This window comes from Vanellus vanellus, assembly GCF_965231255.1.
Source record: "Vanellus vanellus genome assembly, chromosome: 7".
Taxonomy (NCBI): Eukaryota; Metazoa; Chordata; class Aves; order Charadriiformes; family Charadriidae; genus Vanellus; species Vanellus vanellus.
Window position 1 is genome coordinate 26,502,269 of NC_138912.1, and position 18,507 is coordinate 26,520,775.

General features: G+C 36.6%; 1 protein-coding gene across 1 annotated transcript in view; it reads right to left on the minus strand.

Annotated features, from left to right (window-relative positions):
- KCNMA1 (potassium calcium-activated channel subfamily M alpha 1) overlaps window positions 1-18,507 on the minus strand; it is a 518,607-nt gene that overhangs the window by 255,669 nt on the left and 244,431 nt on the right. The window contains 1 exon segment of the mRNA XM_082486073.1: window positions 18,330-18,391. Coding sequence (XP_082342199.1) covers window positions 18,330-18,391 — 62 coding nt within the window.

The following is an 18,507-nucleotide window of genomic DNA, read 5'->3' on the forward strand; positions in this document are numbered from 1 at the left end:
TTCAGACAAGCATCGCTTAAAAGGACAAGCCTTAGAATCTGATTCATTCGCCACTTATTCCACGTGTACCCTATGCAACATTTTTGGCTTCAGTAAAGTTGCTCCAGACTTGCATAGGTATGAGAAAAGAATTAAACAGACTTTCTCCTAAATTCCCTGCTACCTTTAAAATCCCGCTAATCCCTACAATGCTTATCCAGTACCCTTGTTCTCCTCTGTGCTGATGAATCTGCCATACGCTCTTGTTTCTGAAGTGGATGACGTAAAGATTCTTTGAAGAAAGGGGATTTGCATTTGATACAGTCCTGGCTGTCCTTCCACTGATGCTACCAAATCCATTAGCACAGAATATAGAGCTGCTATTACGAGCCAGAAGGGGGAAAAAAAAAAAAAAAAAAAAAAAAAGGAATAAAAGCTTCAAAAACTTCTCTTGTTAAAAAGCTGGGAAAGTTCATTCCCAAATAATTTGAAACTAAAAAGAAATAACTGACTACAGAAAATCAATTTCATCCCTTGTCGATTTTCACCAACTTCTATAAGTTAAATAAAAAAAAAAGAATATGTTTTGTGGACAACTCACTTGCAATGTGATACAGAAAAAAATACACTAATAAATTACTAACAGAAAAGTTGTTATGGAAAGACAAAACCTTTTCTACCTCTGTATGTCTTCTGATACATGGTGTCACTAAATAGTGTGTATTTCATGGAGAACATCATCAACATATATATAGGAAAACGTTTTCCTATTCTACAGTTCTGGCAGCACACCTCATCAAAATATCATTTAGAATTCATCTGTAAAAGCTTTAGTGTTAGTGACGACTGCAAGAAAGCCAGAATCCAAACTGATTTACAAATCTCAGTTTCTAGATGGTCAGACAGAGAATGTACACTTTGTCTTTGGAAAAAAAAAACAAAACAAAAAAAGCCCACCAAATGAATTTTGGGGTTGAAGTCCATTACGGAAATGCATATGACATCAAATTTTCTGAATAATTACACTTTCTAATCTCTTTTGAGAAATATTTATGCCATCTGCATATTATTAGTGTGTTTCAGTGCTGCCGTTAATAACAGCATCGCTGCATTAAAAAAGGCCTGCAACTTTGTTTCAAAGCCAGCTTATCCTACACATCTTTGTTTAAAATATTAGGTTGACACAAACCAGATACAAGTGCCTCCCTCCTGCTTAAGGAATTCAGTAGTTTAAGTGGAATATACTCATTTCCATTTATGTCCTGGAAAATACATACCGTCAGTGTTCACAACCCTGGGACTTAGCAGCAGTGTTTGGGGGGGGGGGGGGGGGGGAGGGGGGAACCCCAAACAAAAAAAAACAAACCAAACCAAACCAAAACACACAACCCAAAAACAAAAGAAAAAAAGACATCCCACACACCGCACTTTCCAAACAATACTTTTTATATTCACTGGTCTACATCCCATATAATATTCAGTGATGATTTATATGAAATTATATTTATCTTTCTGAAGTTTAATTAAAAGATGATTTATTTGCAGATTATACAGTCAAGCAGTATAAAATATCCTGAATTTAACGATCATTTTTTATGGTTATATGACTATGAATTTATTCTAAAAAAGAAAATCCATATCCAAGAATAATAATGCCTCTTTATAATGTTTTACAGAGCATGCACTACCATTCTGCTCCTTTCTCTTTTACAGGCTTTTACAAGCAGTGACAAACTAATGCTGCTACAGTGAAACTGTTCAGGAAAAACAGAAAGAGAATTTTTTTCTTCTATTCATTAAAGTCTTTGCACCTTTTTCTTCATATTCTGTACATCACAGGAGTTGTGAGACAAACTGGGAGAACAAAGAGAATACATAAGCAGCTACGGCAAAGTACTGTGCTCAACTATGCGCACAGACTATCCAGACCAATTCCAGTTTTAAGAGCACATTTTCAGAAATGGGATTTCCACACATCCCCACAGGCATAAAGTATTATGTAATATGTGCTTACCTACATATATAATACTTGATCATGCATACAGCTATCACTGAAGACGGGTTTCATCGCTTCGACAGAAATTGAATCCTGGGCTTCAGTTCAAATAATAAACAGCTTCTACGATACGAACTAAAGGAAAAGTTTTCTTCACAACTAATAGCATGATATTTGTTTTGCTTTGGCTAAATGGGCAGCAGCAAAAACAGAGAGCACAATATTAACTTGGCCTTTCATAAACTGCTATCATGCTTTTCCTAAATAGCCAGAGGATAATAAGAAAACACAGAGTTTTCATTGAAACGAAGTACTCAAAATCACTGAAATATTAACGTCCAGTAGTATCCAATTTGGACTGTAAAAAGCTTGAACTGAAATGTTAGAAATAAAATTGAAATGCGAAAGAGTTCAGTAAAAAAAGCTATTACAATGATTCACTCTAAAAACTTGTACTATTTTAAGTAACTGAAAATGAGCTTAGTAGTTCGGTTAATATAAAAAAAATAGAGGAGATTACAATGTGATTTGCACATGCCTAGAGATATCTCTACAAATATTACAGTGGAAAGATCACTAACAGGAAAAAAAGGAGGTAAGTGAAAGATGAAGCCAAGTGTTTAGATTGCAAGTTAACATACATTTTTAACAACAAGTTCAGTTAACCACTGCAGTTAGTTCTCTCAGTAAATGGAAGACTTTGTATCACATCACATCTTTGAAATGAAGTTTGAATATCTTTCTGACCAGAAGACAGTTGTTTAAAGCAAAATACTGTAGAAACTGCTGTATTAAGAAATGTAACAAAATTATCACAATAGGACCTTTGGCTTAAATTCCAAACCCAATGGTATTTCACAATCTCATTTAGCCTTTTTCCCAGTCTACAACCCACAGCAATTAAAAAACCAAACCACTATTTAAGAATTCTTAACCTAAGATACCACAATATCTTCATATGCAATTAAACGTGAAAAGAAAAATGTGAAATATGCCATAATTTTATAATACAGCAATCACCAATAGCGGTCAGGAGGAATTTAATTCTTAGCTTTACTTCTTCTTATAACATTTTCAAAATCAGTAAACAATAAAATCCATTTCAACTGATGTTTCCTCCAGTTAGAGTTCACAGCTCAAAGAATTTTCCTGGCACTCTGTTACAAGTTAATTCTAATTAGGGCAAGCCAAGATAACCCTGAAGTTACTTTCACTCTTTTGTGGTTTGTTTGTTTGGGTTTTTTTTTTCCACTTTTATTCTACTCTTTCTTAATTTTACACAAAAGGTTTCCAAGACTTCAGATCTACAGTAAAAGTGTAATACTGTAAAAGTGTTATAGGGCTTTACACACAGTGACTGATAATCTGGTTGATAGTCAAAATAGGGAATTTTTTTTTTTTTACTCTGATATATGTTTATGGATCCTAATTATTTCTCAGTTGAATTTTATGATGGTACCATAATGCACGTCACTGAACATACATTCTCACCTTTCAAATATAAGATGAGAAAAATTAAGTTTAAAATTAAGCTATCAGAGCTTTACAAGAATTTTTTTAAGCATTAGTATTATTCAGAAAGATTATGTGCAGTGGCGAATGGATTTTCTGTAAGTAATAGTATACCAACTATTGACTTCAGTACTGCCTTCTATTTTTTAAAGTCTAAGTCACCTAAGAGTGTTTTGATGAATATGATTATTTGTGAATAGCAGAACTAGTTACCTGAGTTTGGTTACATTAAGTGGACTTTTACTCAGAATAAATACTGTTTAATAGTATAAATATAAATCATATCAAAACATACTTCATGTACTCAGTATCATTTTATTCTTATAACTCCATTTTCTCATAAGGATAGAAACTGAGCCATCTTGTTGAAAAATTATAATCTTTTTCAGTAGAGATGGAATATAATTAATAGAAATATAAATAATTAGATGTGAATAGAAAATTCCTAGGTTTTGAGAAAACATTAAATTCAAAATAGTAACAAGAATACCACGTATGGCCAATGCAATATCTTTTAGGGCTATCAGCATCAGACTACTAAACTCACATTGTTTAATGAATCCTACAGGTATCACACTGTCTCTAGCAAATTTCTGCAATTTTCTGAATTATAAGAATTAATTATTTTATGGATGTTGCAAAGAAACCAGTTTACATAGAATCCACTATTTCTAGTGCTTATCGAGGTGCAAATCCTGTGAGGAAAACAAGTCTGCAAATCTCCAGAATAAACATTGCATTGATACGTTTTTATGTGCCATCATATTGTTCCACGCAAGCGGCTGGCCCTCATTTTTGAGGCCAAATAATTCCCATCAGTACCAGATGAGTAAATATGCCACAAGCTAACAATTTTGTTAAAGAACAGTCTGCCCCACTCCCTCTAATTGCACTAGGTCTGATAAGAGTAATAAGAACTTCATGAGTGTTAAAGTGAGCAAGATCTACTACAATGCAACAAATTGCCATTTTTAATATTAATCACCTTTGTATTTTGGGCTCTCCATCTTATTAAGGCTTGTACAGGGTACCCTATCACATGTACCTTACGCTGAACACAGCTGATCACTGGATCAGTGTTCTCTCGCAGCACTCTTCCTGCCTGTATTTTAAGTGCCTCACAAATAAAAGGATAACGGCATTACAATGCTCCATTACAGCTTTCCTTCTGTACATACTAATCAGATCTTACAATTCCCTTTGTGAAGATGGCGTTCTGTCAGGTCTCAGATGGTTTTAAAAAAAGAAGGAAAACAAACAAAAGAAAAAAAAAAAAAAAAGAGAAAGGTGGGATAGCAATGTTCATCACATCCCACCAGCTGTCTAGGAAAGGCTCAAAATGTCAACTAAGTACGGGGAAGGAGCAGAAGAGTGCAGGTATTCACGTCCATGTATATAGGATTTCCTTTTTCTTTTCTTTGGTGTTGGGTTCCAGCTCTGGTATTTACCGAAGAGAAAGCTTTTTTTCTTTTTTTTTTTTCCTAGTTGCTTAATTAACATGGCATAGTTGGCCCCGTGACTGTCAGAAACGGCATATGCGTCAAAAGTGGAATGGGTGTCCTTGCTGCAAGGAATTCTATTTTTAAGCAGAAATGACTCATCAACTACTGGGGTGTCCCAAAAGCTACAATTTGTCAAGCTGTCAGGAGAAAAGAGAGGGGAAAAAAGGAAAAGAGGTCATGTCTTTATTTGTATCTGTAGCTTGAAAAGCAGAGGGTGAGGCACTGATTGCACGTTCAACTCAGCTCTGAAAGGCAATCTTCTATGCAAGCCATGTTTTGATAACAGCTATATGGTATCCGGTATTTTTTAAACCTCATCTGAGTTATCTCCTCTTTTCTATTAGATAGATTTGTAAATTTGTCCAGTGGTAGGGAAGAAGGCTGTTAATTCCGTGTGCATAACTAATCTGTCTACAGGGAACGAAAGCACAGGATGAAATAGTCACAGATGCATCGTCAGATGCTTTGGAATGAAACAAAAAAAATGCAGAGATTCATTTGAAAAGAGGAAAATGATCAAAAACTGAAGAAAGATTCTAACCTGTATATCAATTATATACTGATGCATTTTTTAAAGAACTTAAAATCAAGCAGCATGATCTGAGTTTGTAAAAACAGAGAAGTGAAACTGAGCATGCCATAAATGTGAACTATACAGTGTCATTACACAATCTGGCCTCCAAATTATTGCATACAGTAGGTGGTGAAAATAAACACAGGGCAGATTTCCTGAGAACTTGTTTCAGTGAAAGCTACTGGAATCTAAGTTGCAATTAAATGCTAAATTTTTTTATCTCTATTTCTTAAGTTCCGATCCAAGTTGTTATCAAAAGAGTGTGTATGTAAGTATAACGGTGTCAATAAACTTATTTTATTGCTGCTGTATAGACTAAATTATTATTCACAGAGACAACCGTGATTCCTAAATTGTAACTTAAGCCGCCAAGTAAGAGTTTGCTCTCCAGATGCAGCATAAAATGTAGTGCTGTAACACAACTATTAAGTAAAATTTTCAAATTAAACATAAATTTACAAAAGTAGCAAACCACAGGAATGAGAAACTGAGAAGATCTCTTGCAATCGCTTTTTCATCCCTTGGAAACACCATATGATTATTCCCTGAAACACATTCTTCAGATTAATTTCAAATGTCCAGGGGAGGAACATTTCACGTTACTGTCTATGGAAGACAAGGAAAATATGAGCAGTAGCATTAGTCCCTGCCTTGGATCAGAAAAGAAATTATTAAACGTGGATAGACATTTAAAAAGGACATTGGTTTTGGGATAACAGAGATACTTTTATCACTCCGGTATCACTGGCCTCACAGACATATGAGTTCATGCAGAGATATGAATTGAGTATCAAAATTAATGCAAGATTTATGCAAACTGGGCAGCAGAGGATAAACTGCAGAACTTAAAACATATTTTAGAAGTACGTATTTTCTAGACATGCCTGATTATGCCTGACATCTGCTCTGAACCTTCAGGTGAATGAAAGACTTTTTTTTGGTCTTGCACGAATCAAACTTTGAAACCCTGCCCTACAAAAACTAACGGAATTCAGAGCAGAAGAGGACAATCTTCCCAAAACAGATCTAGAAAGCAACAAAGACTGCCAGGAATCAACTAGAAGCAGCTGTCAATTTGCAAACCTTTTTCACCCTGATGTTCAACCTGATGCCTTTTGATTTCTCAGCACGCAAAAGCAGAAGCAATTCATTGGGAAAGAAAGCTGCAGTTTGGCACATGGGAGAGTTGAATACCAGCCAGTAGTATTCAAATGCCATTTATCAACGGTCACTTGCTTGGAGAAAAATTGCCAGGTGAGGCGGCAATCTGCTATAGTCTCTTGTCAAGCCACTGTCTTCCCCCAACCCCTTTAAGGAGCTCAGGTATCTCACATAAAGCAGAACCAAACCAAACCAAAAAACAACAACAACAAAAAATCTTTTTCTTAAATACAGCAGAGAGAAAAGAATTTGACACAAAAGCAGATTATAAAATCGATGTGCAAACCTATGCTTTTAAAATCTGCTTCTTACAAAGAGCTCCAGAACCACCAGTATAAACTTTCTTGCCGTGAATGCCATTTGTCATGAGATGAGAGCACTGACTTGCAACACAGGAGAAAAAAAAAAAATTCTACCTGTTGGTACTTCATACTTGTTGGATTTGTTATTCACTCTCAGACAAGCTATAAAATGCTAACATCAAATCCTCAGATGCATTCCTGTCTGCCTACACACAGCCTCTGCATTAAAAAAAAAAAATAAATTAATATTTCTTACTGATCAGCTACACTAAAAGACCAAACTCTTACCTCCGTAATTGTGACCCTGAACTGCATGAAAAGAGACTCTGCCCTGGGCCAGAAAGGATCACCCATCTTCCTTGCACTTGTATTCATTTCAGTCTTTTGAGAGCATCCAAGTTTACTGTCATAAATAATAAACTGTTAAATGTTAACTTTTTATCAAGAGTATCTTTTAGGCAAAAAATATTTGTGTACGATTGAAATCCTATAGGTAGCCTTGCTGCTCTGCCGGCTTAGATCCTAGGAGCAACAAAGCAGTCTTCGTTTCCTTTCAGCGTCCCAGGCCATACAGTCCTCTTTACGTCACGGGAGACAGACGGTCCAACATTCTACTTAGCAGAGTATCACCAAGTATATGTACAATCGAGATACCAGGTATTTTATTTTCTTCAAAGCTCCTTTTGCAGGAAATTCCACAACCATTCTAGGTTATATTTTCCAGTATTTCAGCACTGTCAGAGCTATCAAACTTTCCTTAAGGTCCAAACTAATTCTGCAAAGTTGTAAATTATACAGATTCTATAGTTCCTTCAGACACCATGGAGATCACCTTTGATTACCCTCGCATTTACGTATTGGAACGGTGCCATGTCTGCCCTCCCTACGTCACAAGGTGGAGGGTTTTTTCTTCCCCAGACTGAACAAATCCTTTTCCAAAACCACTCCTCATTCCTTTAACTTACCTGTCACAAGAAATTTCCTAAACTTTTCAACATTCCTGTTTTTCTCCAGACTCTCTCATTAGTTTGTCTACATATTTCGGATATGATGGTGTAGAAAAAGCAGCGTGCTTTGAGGCCCTACCAAGGCTTAAGATATTCCACTGGTGTTAGTCTAGAAATTTCACTGCTGTGACATCTTTCCTTTCCTCTCCGCAAAAAATACAAAGCCAGGTTTTAGTGTAAAATCCTGCTCCTTTGTAAAAACCTTGTTACGTAAATATATCTAACAGCCTATTCAGATTAGACAACAATTGATTCAGAGTTGAATGTTCTCCATTCATCCTTAAAAGAGATAAACTAGAGAGAGTAACATGTCGTACCCTCCTCCAAACATGACAGCGATACAGATCTTTGTCCATATCAACCCCAAATTTCTGGCTATTCAGTACAAATTGGAGAAGGAACAACTAATGGCAAAATGCTTCAAAAAACCCTGAAAAAATTCCATCTAGCCCTTAAAAATAGGATCTGATACTTGAAATACAATACTCTAATTTGTCCAGCTAATATTCTAAGAGATGCTGAAAATTTAAACCATGTAAGATTGGCTCATGAAAATTAGCTTCTTGAAGATTAAACACTTAAGCCTGCTATGTTCAGCATAAACACTATTAATTCAAGTGACAGGGATTTACACAGAGCTCTATGTGGCAACATTTTCATACAAATAAAGTCACTAAATATCACTGCGTGTATAAAGTTTTGTTATTTAAAATGACTTACTTTCAGAATAACAAAACCATACAAGCTTGAACTTCAGTGACTCCTTTAGTGTCCCACTGGCTGCAGCTGGAAAGCAGCTTTGCAGAAAAGGACCCGAGAGTCCCGGTGTACAAGTTGAATATAAGGCAGCAAACGTGCCCTTGTAGTAACGATGATCAGCAGCATCCTGGGCTGCACTAGGAAATGCGACTCGAGCATGGAGATACAGATATACAGGAGAGACCAGTGATGGGCCCCAGAGATGATCAAGGGACCGGAGTCATATGAGGAGGGCTGAAAGAGCTGGGGCTGTTTTGTCTGGAAAAGGGAAGGCTCAGCAGGATCTTGTCAACGTGTATACATACCTGATGGAGCCTCCTTTAGGAGCAAAGGAAGCAGAGCCAGACTATTCTCAGTGATAAGAAATTACATTAGCTGAAATAGATGGAATTCCAATTAAACATAAGAAAACCCCACATTTGGCTGTGAAGGTGGATCAAACACCAGAACAGGTTGCCCTGAGAGACTGTGGAATCTCCATCCTTGGAGATATTCAAAACCCTACTGGACAAAGTCCTGAGCAACCTGCTCTATGTAACCCTGCTTGAAGTAGAAGGGTTGGACTAAACAATCTCTTGAGGTCCCCTCATAATGGCTTATTTCCAGAACTGTATATACAAACCAGATTTGATTTATGCCAAAACATTTATTAATTTCTCATTTTTTAGATGTTTTCCAGAAATTCCAACCTTAACTGAAATGTTTTACCAGGCCTAACACTTCAGAAAATGTATCCCATTGCAATTTATCATATCATCAAGGTTGTGTATCGTGATTAATAAGAGTACCTGTATAATACCAAGGAGTAAAAAACAGAACCAAAAATTTCCCTAGGGCTTGATTTGCCAACTATTATGAAAGGAAACTTTTTTCCATTTTATCTGAAACTCATTCACAGCATTTTTCATTTAATTAATTTGCAACAAATAATTGAGCAAACACATTCTACTAGCATTGATTAATAGAAACTTCATTGCATTGTTTTGTCTGGAGAAAACAGGATCTTTCCATATTGCCTACCCAGTGGTTATGTACAACTAGTGGAAATCATTGTAATGCAACATTGTAATGCAACACTGATTCATCAGTATGAAAAACACATACAGAGGAATTATCTTTATTTATGATTATAATCTATAATCACTATATCTCGCTATATCCAACTTCTTTAACATTTCAAGAAAGATAACACCTGGAATGACTGGTTGCTGTATCTCAAGAGACAGGCGTCTACCAACAAACCTAGAAAACATACAATCACACCTAACCCCTGTGTCCTAACACGGCTAAGTGCATACTAACACATGGAGGATAATCATCTGGGTTTTCTCCCCCCATTGTGGCTCTTTTTTTTTTTTTTTTGCTTTTTGCCTTATAATAATATTGTTGCTGGATTTCACTCATAATTAACACCATCTGTACTGAAGAAAGGCTTTCCATCTTTCTGGTATTCAATTGCCTGCAGAGGCCGTACATCGCATTGCATGCCCACCTGCCTTCAACTGTAGCACACCGTTATGAAAACAAGGAACCTTAGCCATGGACATTTTCCATGAAACTTTGCAGAGCGATGCAGAAAATTAATGTTCATTGCCACAAATTCTTCTGCAAATCGCTTTTCAATTAAACCAACAATGGCGTACACTCGGTTATCTATTACAAACACCGTAAAGATAAAATTAGTACTTATGACTAAAAATCTTATTTAGTGCTGTATCAGTTTAAAGGGTGCTGACAGAATCTTTATAAACCATACATTTTGTCATTTGCTGAGAACCAGCAGTAGGAACAGCTGAAGTTACATTTCTGTCGTGACAGTAAAAACCAAGTGACTTGAAAGTAATGACTCGAGAAATTCATTTACGTGTTTAACCTAAACTTTCTTTACATCAAGAAATGACACCTATCACTCCCATTTGACTATTGGGCAGTTAACAAAACTAGGTATGTTTTAGGAATTAACTCTTTATTTTTCCCTCTTGTTGTAAAGGAGAGGCAGGAAAAACAAATCCAACTGGATTTACTTCAGCATGGGACAAAATTTATCAGCTCACAGAAATGGCCAGAAATTGCTGCAGCATTAACGAAATGAAAACAAACAAAAAAATCAAAATTGACAAGGAGACTGGCTGCAGGGTACCATGGGGGATTTGGATAGTCTGTATTATTTCCCAAGAATTCTCATTATGGAGGGAATAATACTGTTTTAATCTACTTGTCAAGGTACAGACCGTTGTAATTTTAGCAATTTGAGCAATGGTAAATATCATCTAACAACATTTCCTTGAACCAGATCCGAGAATTTAAAGTCAGCTTCTTCATGCCTATTCATGCATCATGAAAAAATGTATATATATTAACTCTAATGTGCACTTGAAGTATGAAGGAATGCTCCAGTGACCACTTAGTGCGGGTTAATGAGTAGTTAAGACAAAGAAGAGCTTTATAAATACAATTAAAATATTTTTGCCTGAGTAAGTTTCATGATAAGTAGGAAGGGCTGACACAAAGCTTAGTGTTATTTAACCCCTACTTACTTAATTCCTCAAATATGAAGACTGAAACGCTATGTAGAATCTGCGTGCACTCAAAATACTGGTAAACGCAATACTTAAGAACACAAGAGCCTGAAGTGCAATGCATGTCCTCAGCAAAATGACACAGCATAGCTCTAAAACTGTTCACTGGAGCAGAAAACAGCATTCTTTTAAAACTTCAAGGCATATAAATGTAAAAGAAAAATACATTCATAACATTTTCAAAAAAATGAATAAAACTATAACCTGAAGCTTATAATAAAATTTATTGGAATATTTTGTGAAATGACAAGATCAAAGACCAAAACCCTGAACTATAAGAAGTGTATTTAAAAATCTTCTTAGACATCTTAATTTTTTTATACATCAGGCTACTGGGATTCACTTGAAATTCAGCGCTGAATTGTTTGATTTACAATTGAAATTTCAATTGCTTTTTCCCCCTAAGAGCCATGAAACCGAGAAAGCATCACCAAAATGTTCTGCAGATTAGTCCAGGTGATGTGGAAAAGCTGATTAATTTGTAGTGAAAATATGACATTGGTATCTAAAAAGACTTGATTTTTGATGTTTACACAGACTTACTGAACTACTCAGTTAAACTTCGTACCTCAGACATATCTGTAAAAGGGGCAGCACAGCCTAAACAAATGAGAAAGATGTGAAATTTCTTGGGCACCGACAGTCTGTATCTGTAACAGATTTAAATAAATCAATCTCACCAGGCTTGTAGGATTTCTACAGAAAATTTTGTTGCACTAAATCAAATACCTCTCAACAAGACAAAATGGCAGGAGTAGCGCAAAAGAAGCAAAGCCAAACATGGTACACAGTCACAACTTATCCTCAAATATTCCCACAGAATAAGAGAGTCCATAAGGACTTGAAATAAAATGCCCCTTAGGAAAAAAATATTTTGCTAGTAAAGCCTTCCAAGAGAACTTGCTAATGACACTTTCCTCCTTGTGCTGTCACACAGGAAATTCCTCAACAGCATATTTATTTTCAATGCATCCTTCCTAATCTTTTCCCATACAATGGAAAAAAAAAACAGTGTGCATCTTCCGAAGCAAGAAACCAGACTTTTCATTTTGCATTGGTTTGTTAAGCAATTTTGAATATAGCGTCTCTGACGTTCGTGTTTCCACAAGTACGGCCACTAAGCAAGTAGGTACCAAAGATTTGCTTCACTCTAAATAATAAAGACAAGGCCAAAAAACTGAACTGAAAGCCACCCCAGGAGACAGATGAAGCTCAAGAAAACTGTATTCCAGGAGGGAATGACAATCCTTTCTAAAAGTCATCCACACAAAGAATGTGTGGATGCCACATGTGACAACAATTAACGCATCATTAGGCAAGAGTGCATTTTTCTGCAGTCAAATATGTATGTGGATACTTTTTATATATGTATTTAATAAAAGCTGGAGAAAAGAATGAATACTGATGCACTAGTCAGAATGTCAGCAGTTAAGTAGCTTAACAATTATAGATGTTTTCTTTTTTCTTATAAAATTATTGGATTAATGTTTGTGGTTCACTGTCAAAGAACTGCCAAAGAACACTACCTCAATAAACTATGTCCTAGGACAGAGCTGTAAAGGTAATTAATCTGATTAATTAAAACTGTGTTTTAAATTGCATTATCCCATACTCTTCAGGGATTAATTTACAATTAATGCAATGCCAAATGGGGCCAGCTCTCACACTCCCACAGAGTAGATGATCAGTGTCAATCAAACCTTAGTTTGGGGCGGCTAAAAGTACATCTTTGTGCTCTCTCTCCTGTCATAGCATTGATGAAAGGGTGTCCTGGTTTGAGGAGGATGATGGAGGGTTTGAGAAGGATTTATGGAGATGAGGAGAATATGTAGGGTACGTTCTGATAGCTTCAGAAACGGGGAAAGCTTTAAGGGAAGTCTAGAATAGACACATTTGCAAAAAAGCGCCAAGGTCATTTTAAAAAATTAGTTTAGAAATCAAGCTAAGAATCGGAATAAGGGTGTTTTCCTCGTGGTATACTTAAGACAAACTTGGTAGTTTTACATTTAGGCAGCAGTCAGGATTCCTGGAGGTCAGATCTAGACAGACAGGACTTCAAACAATCAGTAGGCAAAAGGAGCAAGCACTTCTGAAACCTTCTCAGATATATAGAACATAAAAAAGTAGAGTTGTCTGAGTTTAACTTTTTTATTTTCCACGTATAAAAAGAAATAAAGCTGATTAAGAACGCAACAGTTGTGAAAACGCTCAGGGCTCAGTATGAACCTCTATGCCTGTGTGTATATTTGTATAAATCTTCCTATTCACAGTGCCACTGTTATTCTTGGATCCAGCTGTTTTACACTCCTTGCCAGATGGCACTTAAATGTACAATTCTAATCAAGTACAATATGTGACACAGTATTGGAAAAAATTACCTATTTAGGAATAACTACACTGGTGCCTCTGAAAATACAAACTCAAAAAACCTGAAAAACACACGGGAGCGGAACATATAAGTCAAGTTGTGAGTGCTTCTATGTTTTCACCTTGCCATTGATGGGCTCTATTATTTCCACGCTGACATCAGTTTTTAGTGAAGGGACTCCACTAAATGAGGTAAACTTCAAGAGACGGGACAGTAATAACCAGCCATTAGAAAGCAAGAACTTTGTCAAAAAAAAAGTTAAATTTCTGTGCCTGAAAAGCACAGCTTATATCTGTGGTTGTGTATCACATTGTATTGCGCCCCAGAAGAGAAAACAGAACCGGAGTAGAAAAGGATATTCACATCCTAAGCAGTTTCCAAGCTACTGCCGTAACAAGAAATAGAAAACGGGAGCCCTGAGTTACCAGTTTAATGGGAAACCGAGTTGTCTGCAAGTGCTTTTACTGACCGTGCCTAAAGATGGTCACGGCAACCAAATGTTATTCTCTACTCTATTCATGTCACTAATTCAGCACGATACACAGAGGTCAGGATGACAAATGGAAATGAAAAAACAGACAATACTTCTTTAACGCCGGTGTAAATAAAACGCAGAAAAGTACTTGTATATGCATTTGTTAAAATGCCTTTTACATGCAGAAAAATAAACAGAAGTAGCCACAGGAAGGAGGAAGGCTGTGAAAAGTACTTATAAAAAAGCATGGAAAAAGTATTGGCAGACTTATTTCCTTACCTTGAAGAATTAAATGATGAAAAATTTTAAAGGAAATATGAATTGGAAAAGAACGATCATTAGACTATATGATGCTATTCTGTACTAAAGCAGATCACTTTCTTAATGAAAACTCTAACTGCCTGTGACTTCTTTGATTGTTCTGCTTTTATTGAAACTAAAAATGGAAGATACATTAAAGTGAAGGAATCTCTAAAAATAAAAATGTAATTATTTGGTTATTTGTTACCCAGAGGTTAAGATAATTATGTGGGTGATACTTAATATCTCTTTGGGAAATGTTTCACGTTTAACTGCTATTTTCAGTATTGAAAAATACCATTGTCCAAGAAAACAGTATTTTATGAATGAGATTCAACAAATAAAGGAAGGAAGGAGTCTAGTCCTTAGTAATAAGTGAAACATTTCCTACCAGGATGTGACCAGATTTAATTGACAGGGATGCCAAGACAGTAATTTCTCTGCTAAATAAATCCCCCGTTTAAGGACTGAAATCTTCCAATAGTTGCTAACATGCATCACCGAAAGTGTACATATCCACTTTAAAGAAAAATTTTCTAAATACATCTTGTGGTACTAGGAGACAATGATTCAAGTTGGTGGCTTGTAAAAAGTAGAAGCATTGAATAAACAACAGAATAATCTTAATGAAGGGTACCGGAATAATCCCTATAGTTTTCAAAATTAAGAACCTTGATTCTTTCCACCAAGAATGATTATTTTTGTGATTTTGTTTAGAGCCTTTCTTAAAAGGCGAGTTAAGTACTGCCTTTGGCTAAGAAAACTCAATTCAGGTTAAAGTAGATGTATCGGATCACAACTGTGCCCGTATTTTGTAACGGAATATGGTGCAGAGATCCCTAAGATTGTGCCAGAAAGAGAATTAGTACAGTCATATTGTATACCAACACAAAGCTGCTTAATTGGCTCTGCTGAGATGTAGAACTAACTGGTATAGAGGACGCTATGTTGATGAAGCTGAACTCTTTTCTGACCTCAGATCTCTCCAAATAGCATTGCACTGGACATAAAATCATGTGGTACCAGTCTGGGAGAGTGCCTGTTAGAGTAATGAACTGGGTAGCATAGAAAATGCTCGTAGTTCCTCTCACAGCTGTGACGGCATTCATTTTGCCTCCAGTCACCTTTCCGATACCATGAACACAGCAGAGGGAGCAATGAACTATGAGCCTTATCGAATTCCTCGGTGTCTTCCACCAGAACTAATCGTGACGCACATCCTTGCCTGACACAACTCAGTGGTCTTTCTGCTCTTTCCGCTTCCTTCACTATCTAAGCAAGTGGTGGTGTTATTCCCATCTTTCTGGATGTCCCTTATGTATGAAGTCACGTAGGATTCCTTTGTGGACATATCTGCCATTGCATCTGCAAAACTACTGACAGATTAAGAGTCTTGGGTGAATAGATCACTGACATTTTGGTTTAGACAAATGCTTACACTAGTAGTCTTCAGTTTTGGATCGAAGACATCGTTTTTCTCACTTCTATACGTAAGAGCAAATGACAGCTAAAAGTCAATGGCACGTGCGGAATACAACAGCTATGGAATGCATTGTCAAGGGAAAGCACACAATGGCATATGTCACTATCTGTCTGGTGTGCACACTAGGTCCTGTTTGTCTCCACTGCTCCCAGCCAAGCCGTACTCCGTGTTGCTCCAGTTGTTTTGTGGAGGATATCACAAGCCTTCCTCTCACCCTGCCTAAATTATTTCCTGTTTGACCAAATTCTAAAAGGCACTAGGGTTTACTAATCATGCACTCGGGGATCTTAAATAGACTGGTATTTCACTACATTTGATTCTACATTGCTGAAATGGGTGTCAGGTCAGCTGCTAACAGAGAATAAAGCAGAATTTGTCACTTTGGGGATATATCTGGGGAGATTCTAACCTGAATTAAACTACTAATGGGTATTTACCAATCTCCCCCCCCTCCCCGTACCCCCCCCCAAAAAAAAATGCATACGTGTGGAAAGAAAGTAGGGTAAGAGAGAAGGAGGAGAGAACAAAGGAAAAGTGTGCGAGTAGAGTATATTAACTTGACATTGTTGAATTTAAACTGCAGCCGAGAGTTAAACGTTGGCTCAAAACCCAGAGAAACCTACAGTTAAAACGCTTTTCTATCCCCATTGACAGAGCAGCCAATGTGCTGGTAGCAGTACATGGATTAGGTGGCCCACAGAAAGGTTAAGCACCCCAGAGAAATCTCCCATGTTGTCAGTTTTGCTCTCCCCGAGGAATACAATCAAACAAAGGCTTCTACAATTCAGTGCCTAAAAATCCTTATACAATCCATTAGTTTCACAAAAGACAATTGCCCCGACAAATAGCTGTCTTTTGTTGGTCTGAAATTGAAATATAAGCAGAAGCAGGTCTTATTCTACTTGACACTTTTGAGCTGGATATGGTGGGCACCCAGAAGCTTTGCCATTTAAAAAGTTTTAAAAAAGGTCTTGAGAAAAGCACCACCTTATGTGCTCCAGGGGTGACATATTAAAGAAAAATTTGCTAAAATTAATGAGAACACTCACCACAATGTTAAGAAGGCAAAAAAAATGTCCTCGCTTCACGGGAGCTGAAGATAGAACTTGAGTTTTCCCATCACTCGGCTCCTCTCCACAAAGAAAATCTCTACCTTAGTTATTCGTGTTATGCTTGACACGTTCAGGCTACAAAGGTATGGTTTGAAACTCACACAATACAGAGCTGATATTCACGTATTCAAGAATGCCTTTTGCTGGTGCTACCACCTAACCTAAATATCACTAAAGTACAAATGTCAACAGTGAAATGTCTGATTTTTTGAGTCATGTAAGGATTGGTTTAGAACGTGACCACCGCTGTTAGAGACAGCTAGGCTGGCGCACGTGGAGCAACCCCCGCATGCTCTTTTAACCACTGCAGTAATGGCAAGCCTAAAACTGCTTTGGAGAAAAGCAGCGAGTACATAGTCCTAGAGCTTTAAAATGCTATTGATACTTCAGAATATCATCCTCCCAAAGTAACTAGGTTCAACAGAATAATAATCCATTAAGTCCCTTTTTATTGGTTTCTTCTGTGTTAGGCTACCAATTTGCCTGTTACACCACTGACAGTGCCCAGCTTGATATGAAACCAAGGGTGGAGTTTGAATGGTACCAAAGAAAGGATATTCCTAGTTACACTGGTTGGTATCAAACTATCATAATACCTCAAAAGGTCAGGATGAAACTTTCTGTTGCCTGGCCAAAACTACAACGCTGTATGATAATGTCGGTATAAATCTAAAAAAAAAAAATATGGAGATTCTTTGCAGGTTTTTACTGTCTCACCTAATCTTGGGAGAAATCTATCAATCCCAGGAGCTGGAAAGCTGACCAGATATGCAAGATACAGTGCTCATACTAATTCATTCACAATTTTTCAGAAATGTTCCTGTCGGTCTCCTAAAACACTTTTTTTCTCCTGCAAACTGTACTTTTTGGCAAATATTCTTCCCCTGTATTTCTTATGCTACTCATGAATTTGAAAGATTCTACATAAATCCAATAAACATAAAAAAATATAATTTTGCAACAGTATGTATAATCTCAACACACAAAAGTCGTTCTTCTCTCTATTCATTCTACAGTTCCAACGTAACGCTGTTCAACCTAGTTTATATATGATCTTTTTCCTATTCTTGAGTTATTTTGGTAGACCATGCACTATTATAAAGTTCTTCGCAATCAGGCAATGAGACCAAGCACTGATTTGAAGTAGATGAATGGAGCAATTTAAAGATGCATAATTGCTGCAGGAAAGGAAGGAAAGGAGAATGTACTAGAATACTCACTTTGACGAATCTATGAAGTATATTACAAGAGCACCAATACTAAGAGCGAAGACTAAGACAACCTACAAAAGAAAATAAAAGAAAAGAGATTTAACAGTATTAAAGTGAAACATTTACTCTTTTACACACAAAGACAAGGAAAATAAATCATAAACTAGCATTTTTTCATTTCAGCCGT